Source organism: Chrysemys picta, chromosome 20 (genome assembly GCF_011386835.1).
Source record: "Chrysemys picta bellii isolate R12L10 chromosome 20, ASM1138683v2, whole genome shotgun sequence".
Lineage (NCBI taxonomy): Eukaryota > Metazoa > Chordata > Testudines > Emydidae > Chrysemys > Chrysemys picta.
The window spans coordinates 22,809,013-22,825,994 of record NC_088810.1 but is presented as its reverse complement, the minus strand read 5'-3'; the positions used below and the strand labels follow the sequence as shown (position 1 = coordinate 22,825,994).

At 44.3% G+C, this 16,982-nt stretch overlaps 2 protein-coding genes across 2 annotated transcripts; one reads left to right on the top strand and one right to left on the bottom strand.

The window, feature by feature from the left end:
- The first annotated feature begins 715 nt into the window (after positions 1–715).
- LOC112060069 (scale keratin-like) lies at positions 716–1,498 on the top strand. Its single transcript, XM_024108550.2, has one exon. It carries the CDS (start codon positions 727–729, stop codon positions 1,228–1,230), a length of 504 nt encoding a protein of 167 aa, XP_023964318.2. The 5' UTR covers positions 716–726; the 3' UTR covers positions 1,231–1,498.
- A 3,999-nt stretch (positions 1,499–5,497) lies between these two features.
- On the bottom strand, positions 5,498–7,625 carry LOC112060070 (scale keratin-like). Its single transcript, XM_024108551.2, has 2 exons — positions 7,587–7,625; positions 5,498–6,486 (listed from the first exon to the last, which is right to left on the bottom strand). The coding sequence occupies exon 2, from the start codon at positions 6,464–6,466 to the stop codon at positions 5,963–5,965; it is 504 nt and encodes a 167-aa protein (XP_023964319.1). The 5' UTR covers positions 6,467–6,486; positions 7,587–7,625; the 3' UTR covers positions 5,498–5,962.
- Between the last annotated feature and the right edge of the window lie 9,357 nt (positions 7,626–16,982).

The following is a 16,982-nucleotide window of genomic DNA, read 5'->3' as shown; positions in this document are numbered from 1 at the left end:
CAGGGCACACCTACCAGTTCAAGACACGCTGCAGATGCAATTGAGGGTGACCATAACAGGGCTTTCTGGAGGCATGCGGGTCTTCCAGAATATCTGATAGACCAGTAGTTAGTGCATTCTGCTAGGATATAGGAGACCTGTTTTCATAATCTCACTCTGTCAAAGTTGGAGCAGGAACTTGACCCCAGATCTCACACCTCCCGGATGAGCTCCTTACCTGCGGTTTTACTCTTTGTTTGTTGTACAGTGCCTGTCACAATGGGGCCCTATTCTCAGTTGCAGCAATTAATAACTACTGGAATTTCCTAATGATCAATTCTGTCACAAATAGCAATTAGGAAGGTCTAAATTCTGCTTCCAGCTCATCCCATGACTCACCAGTGATTGTGGACCAGTCACTTCCACCTATCCTCTGTGCTGTTAATATTGTTTCCTAGGGAAAATAACCACGCACTTCACCTGTGTGTTGTGCAGCTTTATGGTTGCATGAAGCAGTGAAAAGGTAACTTCTCATGAAACTGCTTGAAATTATTTTATTTTCATTTCTGAAGCCTGGGGGGACTGGGTGCAAAGGAATAGAAGGATATGTGGCGTTCAGCAAAACTCATCTACTTACCTAGCCCCCATTACTCTAACACTCAAAGCCTGAATCTCTTATTCCACTATCAGTTGTGTCTTACGTTTTCATCCCTCCTGTGTTTTTCAGGATTCCCTCCATCACAGAAGATGTCTTGCTGCCCACCCCAGGACTGTATTCCCGATATATGCCCACGCCCATATATTGACGTCTGCAATGAGCCATGTATCTCATCGTGCGGAGATTCAAATGCAGTGGTCTTTGCACCACCAGTTGTTGTGAGATTCCCGGGACCAACTATGGCTACATGTCCTCAAGACAGCATCGTAGGAAGCTCCTTACCAAATATGCCAATTAGAGCTGGGGGCTTATATGGTTCCGGTGGCGGTTTCAGTGGCTCAATCACTTCTGGGGGTACTTACGGTGGTGGTTTTGGAGGAGGTTACAGTGGAGGCTATGGGGGAGGTAGCAGTATTGTTTATGGGGGTGGAGCCGGGGGTGGTTATGGCGGAGGAGCTGGGGGTGGTTATGGGGCTGGTTATGGAGGCTCATACGGTTGTGGGGGCTCACGTGGTTATATCAGGAAGTCATATCGTAGCATTTCTGGGGGAGGATATTCTGGATTCAACCGTGGAAACTGTGGGCCATGTTAAACCCAGAAAAACCATCCATGGAATGAGAAACAATCAGGAAATGACAAGATAGAGATTCACCACGGATCTAATGGACAATGATGCCTACAACTCTACTTGCAGACTGTGGGTGTTCATCGCTTCCTATTGTGTTTTGTGCTATTTGAGGTTGAACTGGCTAAAACAAGTCACTTGGCTGAAAAAGGGACATGATTTTCAAACTCAACAGCTTCAAGACAGAAAGCAGATCATCTTGTGTGGAAAGCCTCACTTTGGAGCGGGTGATTGGTTCTTGCTTATATTGTAACCCTGAAAATACATTCTTTGTACTCTGCTTTAATTCATTCTGCAAGTGTGTACTCCACTGCTCATTCCCATTAAAAATTATTCTGCATCATAGCCTTGGCCTTCTGGTTTTCCTTTCTCTTACATTCTTTCTATCCCAACCAGTTTGTGTGAAATTCACCACGGTGAAGGTGCTCTGTACATGCCCCCTGCACTACATCCCTCCAACTCAAGAGTATACCTAAGCAGCAAAGTACATTAACTGGTCTATAGCATGGTGCTGGCCATCTGCTCAGGGGTGATATTCCCCCTTGTTCCAAAAGTCTCAGAAGGGAATTAGAATATATTTCCCTGCTCTAAATATTACATAAAATCGTAGAATCCTTGAAATAAAGGGCTGGAAGGAACCTTGAAAGGTCACCTAGTCCAGTCCCCTGTGCGGAGGCAGGACCTGACCTGACTGGTCTCTGATCATGGGCGCCAGGTTTGTATAATTTTTGGTGGTGCCCAGAACGGGTCCAAGCAGAGCCGTCCCGGCCATAGAATGGACTGGGACAACTGGCCCGGGCCCGTGCTTTGCGGAGTCCCGCACTTCAGGGGGATGCATGGTCCAGGCAGAGCCATCCCGTCCATAGGACAGCCAGGGCAGCAACTCTGGGACCTGTGCTTTGGGGGGGCACGTGCTTCAGGGGGACGCGAGGTCCAGGGCAGCCTGGGAGGTTAGCGGGAAGTCTGGTGCTGGCAGCAGCAAGTGACTTGGCCCCAGCCTAATCTGCTCTGCCCCGCACTGCCGGCTTCCATCATGGCTCAGGGGAAGGGCCGGAAGCCAGAAAGAGAGGAGGGGTGGGGTTTGGGGGGAAGGGGTGAAATGGGGGGGAGGGTGGGCTGGGGCAGGTCGCTTGCTCCTGCCAGTGCCAGGACCCCCACTAGCCCCCCAGGCTGCCCTGGACCCTGTGTTCCCCCGAAGCGTGGGCCCCACAAAGCAGGATAAGCCCGAACATTGGTGGAGCCAGGCCCACATTCCTAAATATTGGTGGAGCACAGGCACCACGGGCCCATATAACTCACCACCTTTGTCTCTGATTACATATCCTTATAAATCTTGAGTGATGGAGTTTCCACAACTTCCTGTGGGAGGCTGAAATCAATGGTTAACTATTATAATTAGAAAGTTATTGCTAATATCTAACCTAAACTCCCTTGTTGCAGATTAAACCAAATACATCTCATCATTTCTTCAGCGGATATGCAGAACAATTGATCAGAATGCTCTTTATAACAGCCCTGCACATACTTGAAAACTGTTATCTGTTCCCGCATCCGTCTGCTTTTCTCAACACTAAATATGTCTAGTGTTTGGAACAAGTCCTCAGAGGTCAGGTTTCTAAACCTTTCGTCATTTTTGTAGCTCTCCTCCGGACTCTCTCTAGTTTTTCCACGTCTATTTACTTATGGGGAGATGAGAGAGGATATTGATTTACCAAAGATCACTCAAGACATCTTTGGCTAAACACAAAGTCAAGATTTTCAAAAGCGACTGGTGATTTTGGTGCCCAACTTCAGACATCTTGAAAAATCCTGGCTTTTAGAAGTACTCACTGTCTATTCTCTGGACCACTGTTCCCGTGAATATGTCTCAAGCAGAATCTAGGACCATGCACTTTTGAAATTTTGAAAGTAAACACACACAAGTCTAAACCTAATACATTAAGAAACTGATTACAGGTAATATCTCACCCTCAGAGGTGTTTCAATAAGCTTCTTTCACAGACTAGACTCCTTCCTAATCTGGGCCCAATCGTTTTCCCTGCTACAGTCCTTGTTAGTTCCAGCAGACATCTCAGGTCGTAAGCAGGGGTTTTCTCATGATTGGTAGACCCATTTGTCATGCTCCACTCCCGTTTTGGAACAAGGCAGGAATCTTTTGTCTGTTCTTTTCCCCACCCTCGCCTCATCAATGGAAAAGTACAAGGATTAAATGGATTCCATGATCATGTGACATGGTCACATGACACTGTGTAACACCCCAGTCTCCATTCTTCCTGGGTTGGCTCACACCTACACAGGAAGGAGTGCAGGTAAATAAACCATTTACAACCAATTGTCCTAGTCAATGGGAGCCATCAAGATTCTAAACCACCATTAATGGCCCACACTTTGTATAATTACAATAGGACCTCAGAGTTATACTTCATATTTCTAGCTTCAGATACAAGAATGATACATGCATACAAATAAGAGAACTATATTCAGTAGGTTATAACCTTTGTTATGATACCTTACAAGAGACCTTTTGCACAAAGCATATTCCAGTTACCTCATATTCACACTCATAAGCATATTTCCATAAAACATATGGAGTGCAATGACACAGGTGTCAGCTGAAGAAAAATCATTATTCAACTAAAAATCCTTTCCCTCATATTGACTTAAAAGTTATCATAAATTAACTGGAGGGAAATTATTTTAAAGTCCTACCTATATCTTGATGTTAGGAAATATCTGGTGTGATGTCCTGGTTCTCCCAAGGTGCTCAGTGTCCTGGCCCCAGAGGGAATTTCCCCCCGATCTCACCTGTGGCTCATAGTGCATTAGGTTGGCTCAGGGCACACCTACCAGTTCAAGACACGCTGCAGATGCACACCAGACATTCCTATAATCAAACTTGGGAAACATTTCCCTCAACCACATGGTTGAGACAAAATTATTATCAGATGGCTACAAAACTGGTTGAAAGATTGGACTCAAAGATTTGTTATCAATGGTTTGCTGTCAAACTAGGATGCTATACCTATAGGGGGGTAGCCAGAGGAGGTTGTCCTGCATCTTTTACTCTTCAGTATTTTCTCTAATAACTTGAATAATGGAGTGGACAGTTCACTGATAATATTTGCAGAGGACACTAAGCTGAGAGGATTGAAGCACTTTGGAATACAGGATGAGAATTCAAAATGAGCTTCACTAACTGGAGACTTCATCTGAAATCAACAAAATGAAATCAATAAAAGCAACTGCAAAGTACGAAGTTTGGGAAGGAAAGGCACTGGTGAGGCCTCAGCTGGAGTTTTGTCCCCAATTTTGCCCAGCACACTTCAATAGAGAAGATGTGAACAAACTGAAGAGAGTCCAGAGGAGAGCTACAAAAATGACAAAAGTTTCAGAACCCTGACCTCTGAGGACAAATTGAAAACACTGGGCATGTTTAGTGTTAAGAAAAGCAGACTGACGGGGGACTGGATAACAGTTTTCAAGTATGTGTGGGGCCGTTTTAAAAAACATGGTGATCAGTTGTTCTGAAGATAAGATGAGATGTAATTGGCTTAATCTGCATGATGGGAGATACAGGTTAGATATTAGGAATAACTTTCTAACTCTAATGATTGTAAAGCGTTGATTTCAGGCTTTCACGGGAAGTCGTGGAATCTCCATTGAAGGTTTATAAGGAGAGGTTAGACAAAGACCAGTCAGGTCAGGCCCTGCCGCCACACAGGGGGCTGAACTTGGTGACATCCCAAGGTTCCTTCCAGCCCTATATTTCAAGGATTCTAAATAAATAAATTAATGGAGATATCCTATCTCCTAGAACAGACCTTAAAGGTCAACGAGTCCAGCCCCCTGTCTTCACAAGCAGGACCAAGTACTGATTTTGCCCCATCTCCCTAAGTGGCCCCCTTAAGGATTGAACTCACAACCCTGGGTTTAGCAGGCCAATGCTCAAACCACTGAGCTATCCCTCCCCTACAATTTTATGTAATATTTAGAGCAGGGAAATATATTCTAATTCCCTTCTGAGACTTTTGGAACAAGGGGGAATATCACCCCTGGGCAGATGGCCAGCACCATGCTATTGACCAGTTAATGTACTTTGCTGCTTAGGTATTCTCTTGAGTTGGAGGGATATAGTGCGGGGGGCATATACAGAGCAGCTGCACCAGGGTGAATTTCACCCTAATTCCTTTGGATAGAAAGAATGGAGGAGAAAGGAAAACCAGAAGGCCAATGCTATGATGCAGAATAATTTTTAATGGGAATGAGCAGTGGAGTACACACTTGCAGAATGAATTAATGCAGAGTACAAAGAATGTATTTTCAGGGGTACAATACAAGCAAGAACCAATCACCCGCTCCAAAGTGAGGCTTTTCACACAAGATGATCTGCTTTCTGTCTTGAAGCTGTTGAGTTTGAAAATCATGTCCCTTTTTCAGCCAAGTGACTTGTTTTAGCCAGTTCAACGTCAAATAGGACAAAGCACAATAGGAGCATAAGAGTAAGCTGCAAAACCATTAGATCATAAACCTACAATAATATGTAACAAGTGGAAGACACAGATAGGCCTGATTTACAGAGGTGACAAACACCCACAGTCTGCAAGTCGAGTTGTAGGCATCATTGTCCATTAGATCCGTGGTGAATCTCTATCTTGTCATCCCCTGATTGTTTCTCATTCCATGGATGGTTTTTCTGGGTTTAACATGGCCCACAGTTCCCACGGTTGAATCCAGAATATCCTCCCCCAGAAATGCTACGATATGACTTCCTGATATAACCACGTGAGCCCCCACAACCATATGAGCCTCCATAACCAGCCCCATAACCACCCCCAGCTCCTCCGCCATAACCACCCCCGGCTCCACCCCCATAAACAATACTGCTACCTCCCCCATAGCCTCCACTGTAACCTCCTCCCAAACCACCACCGTAACTACCCCCAGAAGTGATTGAGCCACTGAAACCTCCACCGGAACCATATGAGGCCCCAGCTCTAATTGGCATATTTGGTAAGGAGCTTCCTACGAAGCTGTCTTGAGGACAAGTAGCCATAGTTGGTCCCGGGAATCTCACAACAACTGGTGGCGCAAAGACCACTGCAGTCGAATCTCCACATGATGAGATACACGGCTCGTTGCAGACGTCAATGTATGGACGTGGGCATATATCGGGAATACAGTCCTGTGGTGGGCAGTAAGACATCTTCTGTGATGGAGGGAATCCTGAAAAAACAGGCGGGAGTAAAGAAACCATGAGATACAGTTGAGATTGGAATAAGAGATTCACGGTTTGAGTTTTAGAGTAAGGGGGAGCGAGATCGGTAGGAGGGCTTTGTTGAAGGCCACATATCTGCTCCGGTTTCTTCCTTCTATTCCTTTTCACCCATTCCCCTTAGGCTTCAAACGCACACACATACACACACACAACTCCCAACAATTTCAAAACGTTAACTTTTCACTGCTTCATGCAACCATTAAGCTGTACAACACCCTGTGAAGTCAGTGAGAGCTACTTTTAATTCAGATCTGCTATTTCAGCTTGTATCAGCTAAAGATCTGGATTGAAGATGAAAAGTTCTACCCATAAGACTTTAAGTTTTGCCATAGTGGGTCCGCTCAGTGGTCCAACTCATCCAGTGTCCCATCTCTAATGCTGTGCAGCACGACACTCTTCAGAGAAAATGATAGGAGCCCTGATGTGGCCCATTATGGAGGAAACTGCTCATAAGGAGAATTTCTTCTTACTGTCACTAACCTAGGGGCTAAATTTGCCCTGAAGGGAAATTCATATAAAGCACTTCCAGCTTCTCAAACTTTTCAAGGTCTTGATCGTCCACTAAACTGAAAAGAACAATCAAGCTGCTATTCAATTGTTATATTTCAAAACTGATCTCCAGCCTTTTATGGTAACAGCAGGGTCAGATGATCATCTTGGACAAACAGCTGTGAGTCAGTGAAGTCAGCTGATGGGCTGGCAATTGTATTTGTCAATGAAGAGTCAGAATAAAACTGTCCATTGCTAAAGTAGCCTAACGCTGAGATTTTTCATAATTTTCTAATGGATTTACATGCACTGCCCCCTATTATATTTATTGCAAATGGGTGTCCCAATCCCATAAGTGGATTTGAAAATCCCAGCATGATATGTTTAAAGTCTGCCACCACCAAGGCCTGGAACTGACTAGTTACAGAGAGTCTCTTTTGGAAAGAAAGAACTAACCTCCTTAATATTGCTAAAATCACAGACTCTTGGTGCAGGTTCAATCCATAGTTAAACTATCTCTAAAGCAACAACTAGAGTAATTTGAATTCAGTAGACTTACCCAGTTCACCAAGGGGATGAAGTCAAGAGAAGTGGATACAACAACCCAGAGTTGCAAGCACTTTTATATGCTTTCTTAGCCAATGGGAAGGATAGGAGACACCCTTTCAAAAACCAAACAAAGTGTTTTCTTGCTTAGTATGATTATTATCATCTTCTAATTATTTTAATGGCTTTGCTATGGTTGATCAGTTACTCAATTTTCAATCCCACATATGGATGACATGCATATTACACCATGAAGTTCCTTTAATCTGAAAGTTTTATGGGCAACATACCTTCCTGGTATCATCTCAGTAATCTCCTTGGTGTTGACAGAGGTATAAATCCAGTTCCATTGCATTACTTCTTCACTGAATAACTTCAAAATATGAAGGTGACTCAGAGGTGTATCAATATTACAATCTGCTGGGATGTGCAGGATTCCGTGTTGTTCTTTAAATCTCGACTAGTATCTAATTAGCAGCAAGGTGGAATTCTTGTGGGGTGCAAGACATTATTCGGCAGGTGTACATTCTCACCCTTAGCTGTACACTTTGTGTTTGAGCCAACACCCTTTGGAACTGTATGAAAGTCTCTCCAATCTCTTCAATGGCCTTAGAAAGAGACCTTCTGGGTTACAATACTGTGCTGGACATATAACCAGGACAATAGCACAAACTCATATATTAAATCGTAATAAGTCTCCAGGACCAGATGGTATTCACCCAAGAGTTCAGAAAGAACTCAAATATGAAATTGCCTAACTACTAACTGGTAAGAAGTCTATCGCTTACAGCAGCCTCTCTATCCGATGATTGGCAGATAACTAATATGACGCCGATTTTTAAAAATGTCTCAAGTTCAGTACAAGGTAAATTGGTTGAAACTGTAGTAAAGATCAGAATTATCAGCCATATAGAGGACCATGATACGCTGGGGAAGAGTCAATATGGCTTTTGTGAAGGGAAGTCATGGCTTACTAATCATTAGAATTCTTTGAATCAGTCCACAAATATATGGACAAGGGTGATCCAGTGGAGAATGTGTAGTTGGACTTTCAAAAAGACTTTGACAAACTCCCACACCAAAGGCTCTTAAACAAACTAAGGAGTTACGGGGTAAGAGGGAAGGTTCTCTCATGGATCAGTAACCGGTTAATATATAATGGGAAAGGGGAAGAAAGGAAACTTTTAGTTTTCAAAGTGGAAAGAGGTAAACAGTGGGCTCCCTCAAGGCGTTGTACTGGGACCAGTGCTCTTCAATGTATTCATAAATGATCTGGAAAAAGAGGTAAACTTTGAATTGGCCAAGTTTGCAGACCACACAAAATACTTATGATAGTTAAGTGCAAAGCGTACTGCAAAGAGTTACAAAGAGATCTTACAAAACTGGGTGACTGGGGAAGAAAATGGTAGTAGAATTTCAAGTTGACAAATGCAAAGTAATACAGATTGGAAAATATAATCTCAATTATACACTAACAAGGATGGGGTCTGATTTAGTTGTTGATGTAGGAATGTGTTGCTCCCTAATCACAAGCCTTGAAGAACGGCAAACTGTTCCCTTGGCAATGAGGCAGGAGTGAGCTTGTTCTAGCGCCTATGTTTGGGAAACTTATTTGGCTGATTTGATTGTTTCCTCACAGCTCAAGAGATGGGTTTGTTATCTTATGTGCATGTATACTGCCTGGCCTTTTTATGCGCAGGAATGTAACCACTAAGAAGTGTTGTAAACAAAGTAAGTAAAGAATAAAAGCCCCAGGAAAAGTTCCTGGAGGTAGAGGGGCTTTTCGGCTACCACAGACCTGGTGTTCTGTTTCCTTTCCTGCTTCGTCACCACATGTTGCCACTCAAGAAAGGTCTTGGAGTTATTGTGGAGAGTTTTCTGAAAACATCCGCTCAGTCGTAGACTCAAAAAAATGTAGGACTGGAAGGGAGCTTAGGAGGTCATCTAGTACAGTCCCCTGCACTCATGGCAGGACTAAGTTTTATTTAGACCATCCCTGACAGGTGTTTGTCTAACCTGCTCTTAAAGATCTCTATTGACGGAGATTCCACAACCTCCCTGGGCAATTTATTCCAGTGCTTAACCACCCTCGCAGTTAGGGAGTATTTCCTAATGTCCAAACTCAATCGCCCCATCTGCAATCTAAGACCATTGCTTCTCGTTCTATCCTCAGAGGTTAAGGAGAACAAGTTTTCTCCCTCCTCCTTCTAACAATCTTTTATGTGCTTGAAAACTATTATCATGTCCCCTCTCAGTCTTCTCTTCTCCAGAGTATACAAGCCCAATTTCTGCAATGTTCCCTTATAGGTCATGTTTTCTAGTCTTGTAATCATTTTTGTTGCTCTTCTCCGGACTTTCTCCATCTTGCCCATATCGTTCCTGAAATGCGGCGCCCAGAACTGGACACAATACTCTAGTTGAGGCCTAATCAGCATTTCTTGCTTACAACACTCCTGATATTACATTCCAGACTGATGATTGGTTTTTTTAATCTAGCTTGTGATCCACTATGATCCCTAGATTCCATTCTTCAGTAGGCAGTCAGACTGTCTGAGGCAGTCATTTCCCATTTTGTATGTGTGCAACAGATTGTTCCTTCCTAAATTGAGTACTTTGCATTTGTCCTTATTAAATTTCATGTTATTTACTTCAGACCATTTCTTCAGTTTTTCCAGATCATTTTGAATTTTAATCCTATCCTCCAAAGCACTTGCAAGCCCTCCCAGGTGGATATCATCCGCAAATTTTATATGTTTACTCTCTATACCATTGTCTAAATCATTGATGAAGATATTGAACAGAACTGGACCAAGAACTGATCTCTGTAGGACCCCACTCATTATGCCCTTCCAGCATGACTGTGAATCACTGATAGCTACTCTCTGGGAACGGTTTTCCAACCAGTTATGCACCCATCTTATAGTAGCTCCATCTAGGTTGTATTTCCCTAATTTGTTTATGAAAAGGTCATGCAAGACATTATCAAAAGACTTACTAAATCAAGATATACTAGGTCTACTGCTTCCCCCTACCCTGTCAAAGAAAGATGTTAGTTTGATTTGACATGATTTGTTCTGGAAAGCTCCATGCTGACTTCCACTTATCAGCTTGTTATCGTCTAGGTGTTTGCAAATAGATTCCTTACTTATTTGCTCCATTATTTTTCTGAGTACTGAAGTTAAGCAGACTGGTCTGTAATTCTCCGGGTGATGCTTATTTCCCTTTGTATACCTGGGTACTATATTTGGCCTTTCCTAGTCCTCTGGAATCTCTCCCATCTTCTGTAATTTGTCGAAGATGATCACAAATGGCTCAGATACCAACTCAGTCAGCTCCTTGAGTATTCTAGAATATATTTCATCAGGCCCTGGTAACTTGAAGACATCTGAATTGTCTAAGGGTATGTCTACACTACAAATTAGGTCAATTTTATAGAAATTGCTTTTTAGAAATCGATTTTATACAGTCAGTTGTGTATGTCCTGACTAAGCGCATTAAGTCAGTGGAGTGCATCCTCACTACTGTGACTAGCATCGACTCACGGAGCGGTGCACTGTGGGAAGCTATCCCACAGTTCCCGCTGTCTCTGCTGCCCATTGAAATTATGGGTTAAGCTTCCAATGCCTGATGGGGCAAAAACATTATCGCAGGTGGTATTGGGTACATGTCGTCACTCTCCACTCCCTCCCTCCCTCCCTTCATGAAAGCAACTCCAGACAATCATTAGTCGCCTTTTTGTCTGGGTTACCCGTGCAGATGCCATAGCATGGCAAGTAGGGAGCCCAGCTCACCGCTGCTGTTGCAAGCATTGTAAACACCTCACGCATTATACTGCAGTATGTGCAGAACCTGACCAAGAGACGGCAGCACGAGGACGATTGTGATGAGGACCTGGACACAGATGTTCCTGAAAGCACGGGCTGTGGCAATTGGGACATCATGGCGGCAGTGGGGCTGATTGATACAGCGGAACGCCGATTCAGGTCCTGGCAAACAAGCACAGACTGGTGGGACCGCATAGTGTTGCAGGTATGGGATGTTTCCCAGTGGCTGTGAAACTTTCGCATGCGTAAGGCCACTTTCCTGGAACTCTATGAGTTGCTTTCCCCCACCCTGAAGTGCCGGAATACCAAGATGAGAGCTACCCTGACTGTTGAGAAGTGAGTGGCCATATCCACGTGGAAGCTTGCAATGCCAGACTGCTACCGGTCAGTCGGGAATCAATTTGGAGTGGGCAAATCAACTGTGGGGACTGCTGTGATTCAAGTAGCCAATGCAATCACTGACATTCTGCTATCAAGGGTAGTGACTCTGGGAAATGTGCAGGTCATAGTGGATGGCTTTGCTGCAATGGGATTCCCTAACTGTGGTGGGGTGATAGACGGAACTCATATTCCTATCTTGGCACTGGACCACCTTGCCAACCAGTACATATTATGGCTTGCTGTGTGCTCCACAATATTTGTGAGAGTAAGAGGGAGACGTTTATGGCGGGGTGGGTGGTAGAGGCAAATTGCTTCACCACTGATTACGCGCAGCCCGACATCAGGGCAGTTAGAAGAGCACAGCAGGGCGTGCTGCACATCAGAGAAGCTTTGAAAACCAATTTCATGACTGGCCAGGCTACAGTGTGAAAGTTCTGTTTGTTTCTCTTTGTTGAAAACCCGCCCCCTTGGTTCACTCTACTTCCCTGTAAGCCAACCGCCCTCCCCTACCCCCTTCGATCACCGTGGAGTGGTTGGAGTCCGGAGGCCCCCTCCCACCCTGTGTTCTTGGGCGTCTGGGTGAGGAGGCTATGGAACTTGGGGAGGAGGGCGGTTGGTTACACAGGTGCTGCAGCGGCGGTCTGTGCTCCTGCTGCCTTTCCTGCACCTCAACCATACGCTGGAGCATATCAGTTTGATCCTCCATTAGCCTCAGCATTACTTCCTGCCTCCTCTCATCACACTGATGCAACCTCTCCTCCTGCTCCCGCCACCTGTCCTTGCGTTCATTTTGTGCTTTCCTGTACTCTGACATTGTCTGCCTCCACGCATTTTGCTGAGCTCTTTCAGTGCGGGAGGACTGCATGAGCTCAGAGAACATTTCATCGCGAGTGCGTTTTTTTTCGCCTTCTTATCAGTGCGAGCCTCTGGGACGGAGATGATAGTGGTAGCGTTGAAACATTTGCAGCTGCAGGAGGAAAAAAGGGAGAGTTGGGTTGACCATTTAAAATAGGTTGGCCATTTGAAAGGAGGGGCTGCGGTTTTTGGGTTAACGTGCAGCACAAACCCAACTAAACCGCCCCTCACACCCAATTCTCTGGGATGATTGCTTCACAACTCCCCGCACCATGTGGCTAACAGCGGGGATGATTTCTTCTCAGCCACAGGCACAGAGCCCAGCAGGAATGGCCACCCCTAAATGTCCCCTTAATAAAATTCCTCTATTTCAATCTGGTGACCATGAATGATATCACTCTCCTGAGAGAGATAAAGAACGGATGTTGCTTGACTGCATTCCAGTATCTTTACTGGCGGCAAATACATCCCAAGTCTTCAGGGCAAATAATCATTAAACACTCTTGCTTTTAAACTATGTATTATATTTACAAAGGTACAGTCACCAGAGGGGCCTTCTCTGCCTTCAATATCCGTGAGCCCGGGTTGGGAGGGTAATGTCTCCAGGGTGATAAACAGTTCCTGGCTGTCGGGGAGAACGGTTTCTCCACTTACCTGCTGTGTACTAACTTCAACCTCCTCTTCCTCCGCATCTTCCTTCTCCCCAAAATCCTCATCCCTGTTGCGTCAGATGCCCTTGCAGGAGTCCATGTCCAGGGGTGGGGTCGTTGTAGGGGCACCCCCTAGAATTGCATGCAGCTCATGATAGAAGCGGCATGTCTTTTTGTTTTTTTGGTAGGCTTGCCTGAGCTCCTTAAGTTTCATGCGGCACTGCTGGAGGTCCCGGTTATAGCCTCTGTCCTTCATGCCCTTGGAGATTTTTTCAAATATTTTGGCATTTCGTCTTTTGGAACGGAGATCTGATAGCATGGATTCATTTCCCCATACAGCGATCAGATCCAGTACCTCCCGTTCGGTCCATGCTGGAGCTCCTTTGTGATTCTGGGACTCCATGGTCACCTCTGCTGATGATCTCCGCATGGTCACCTGTGCTGATCAGCTTGCCACGCTGGCCAAACAGAAATAAAATTCAAATGTTTGCCGGGGATTTCCTGTCTACCTGCCCAATGCATCTGAGTTGAGAGTGCTGTCCAGAGCGGTCACAATGGAGCACTCTGGGATAGCTCCCGGAGGCCAATACTGTCAAATTATGTCCACAATAACCCAAATTCAACCCGTCGATGTAGATTTCAGTGCTAATCCCCTCATCGGGGGAGGAGGACAGAAATCGATTTTAAGACCCCATTAAGTAGACAAAAATGGCTTTGTTGTGTGGAGGGGTGCAGAGTTAAATCGATCTAACGCTGCTAAATTCAACCTAAACTCGTAGTGTAGACCTTAACCTGCAATTCCTATAATGAGGGGAATAGGAAGAACAAAAGGATATATGAAATTTACTAGAGAACATTTCATGGGAATTCCAGAACACAGGAATTGCTCTGTGATTCCTCGAATCCTATATCCATTGTGCAATAATATCCAGGATCACCTCTTTCAGACAAGTTCAACTTGGAAAGCTCCTCATGCTGTGATACTCGGGACTATGCAACATGCTCAACTAAATAAATATATAGTAATCCTCCCAGTGTAAATGATTTAATCCCACCACCTTTTTTACATATGGGGAGAGGAGAGAGGAGAGAGGATATTGATTTACCAAAGATCATTCAAGACATCTATGGCTAACCACAAGGCCAAGATTTTCAAAAGCAACTGGTGATTTTGGTGCCCAACTTCAGACATCTTGAAAAATCCTGGCTTTTAGAAGTACTCACTGTCTATTCTCTGGACCACTGTTCCCATGAATATGTCTCAAGCACAATCTAGGACCACGCACTTTTGAAATTCTTAATTTTCAGTTCCTCTGTGAATACATTTTGCAGGAACAGAGAATTAGAAATTTTCAGCATGAAACAGGCAAAGTGCTTCTAATATAGTAAGTAGGTGCTGTGACGGGTTCGGTCACAGAGATCCCCTTGGGACTGTCACCTGATGTGCTGAAATTACCTCTGAGCCAGTTTTCCCTGCCAGCTTGGGACTTCCAGAACCCTGCCTTGTTGAGCCAGACATGCTAGCCTGCTGCAACACAGACTCAGGGTTTGGTCCACGCCCCCAAAGCTGCAGACTTAACTGAAAACAGCTCAGCAAGTTACCTGTCTCCAGCACCCAGTCACCCAACTCCCAATGGGATCCAAACCCCAAATACATCCGTTTTACTGTGTACAAAGCTTATACAGGGTAAACTCATGAATTGTTCGCCCTCTGTATCACTGATAGAGAGATATGCACAGTTGTTTGCTCCCCCAGGTATTAATCACTTACTCTGTGTTTATTAATAAACAAAAGTGATTTTATTAAGTATAAAAAGTAGGAGTTAAATGGTTTCAAGTAATAACAGACAGACCAAAGTAAGTCACCAAGCAAAATAAAGTAAAAACACGCAAGTCTAAGCCTAATACATTAAGAAACTGATTGCAGATAATATCTCACCCTCAGAGATGTTCCAATAAGCTCCTTTCACAGACTAGACTCCTTCCTAATCTGGGCCCACTCCTTTCCCCTTGTACAGTCCTTGTTAGTTCCAGCAGACATCTCAGGTGGCAAGCAGGGGTTTTCTCATGACCGGTAGCCCCCTTTGTCCTGCTCCACCCCGTTTTATAGCTTTGGCACAAGGCGGGGATCTTTTGTCTGTGCTTGTCCCCACCTCTGCCTCATCAATGGAAAAGTACAAGGATTAAATGGATTCCAGTATCGTGTGACATGGTCACATGTCACAGGAAGACCCCTAGTCTCCATTCTTCCTGGGTTGGCCCACACCTACACAGGAAGGTGTGCAGGTAAATAAACCATTTACAACCAATTGTCCTAGTCAATGGGAGCCATCAAGATTCTAAACCCCCATTAATGGCCCACACATTGCATAATTACAATCGGACCTCAGAGTTATAATTCATATTTCTAGCTTCAGATACAAGAATGATACATGCATCCAAATAGGAGAGATATATTCCTATAGGTTGTAACGTTTGATATGATACCTTACAAGAGACCTTTTGCACGAAGCATGTTCCAGTTACATCGTATTCACACTCAAAAGCACATTTCCATAAAACATATGGAGTGCATTGACACAGGGTCAGCTGAAGAAAATTCATTCTTCAACTAAAAATCCTTTCCCTCATATTCACTTAAAGGTTATCATAAATTAACTGGAGGGAAATTACCTAGGATGCTATACCTAGGGGAATGGGGGGTAGCCAGTGGAGATTATCCTGGGTCTTTTACTCTTCAGTATTTTCTCTAATAACTTGAATAATGGAGTGGACAGTTCACTGATAATATTTGCAGAGGACACCAAGCTGAGAGGGGTTGAAGCACTTTGGAAGACAGGATGAGAATTCAAAATGAGCTTCACTAATTGGAGACTTCATCTGAAATCAACAAAATGAAATTCAGTAAAGGCCTCAGCTGGAATTTTGTCCCCAGTTTTGCCCAGCGCACTTCAATGGGGAAGATGTGGACAAACTGGAGAGAGTCCAGAGGAGAGCTAGTAAAATGACAAAAGTTTCAGAACCCTGACCTCTGAGGACAAATTGAAAACACTGGGCATGTTTAGTGTTTAGAAAAGCAGACTGACGGGGGACTGGATAACAGTTTTCAAGTATGTGTAGGGCCATTTTAAAGAAAATGGTGATCAATTGTTCTGTATCCACGGAAGATAAGATGAGATGTACTTGGCTTAAAGTGCATGATGGGAGATACAGGTTAGATATTAGCAATGACTTTCTAACGGTAATGATTGTAAAGTGTTGATTTCAGGCATTCATGGGAAGTTGTGGAATCTCCATCATTGAAGGAGAGGTTAGACAAAGACCAGTCAGGTCAGGTCCTGCTGTCACACATGGGGCTGAACTTGGTGACCTCCCAAGGTTCCTTTCAGCCCTATAGTTCAAGGATTCTACAATTTTATGTAATATTTAGAACAGGGAAATATATTCTAATTCCCTTCTGAGACTTTTGGATCAAGGGGGAATATCTTCTTCTTACCACAGTTAGTACTTATCTCCCCTGGGCAGATGGCCAGCACCATGGTATTGACCAGTTAATGTACTTTGCTGCTTAGGTATTCTCTTGAGTTGGAGGGATGTAGTGCAGGGAGCATGTACAGAGCACCATCACCGTGGTGAATTTCACCCAAACTGCTTGGGATAGAAAGAATGGAGGAGAAAGGAAAACCAGGAGGCCAATGC

What these genes read in the sequence shown, in the direction of transcription:
- LOC112060069 (XM_024108550.2), top strand. Translation starts at nt 727, where the DNA reads ATGTCTTGCTGCCCACCCCAGGACTGTATTCCCGATATATGCCCACGC.
- LOC112060070 (XM_024108551.2), bottom strand. Translation starts at nt 6,466, where the DNA reads ATGTCTTACTGCCCACCACAGGACTGTATTCCCGATATATGCCCACGT.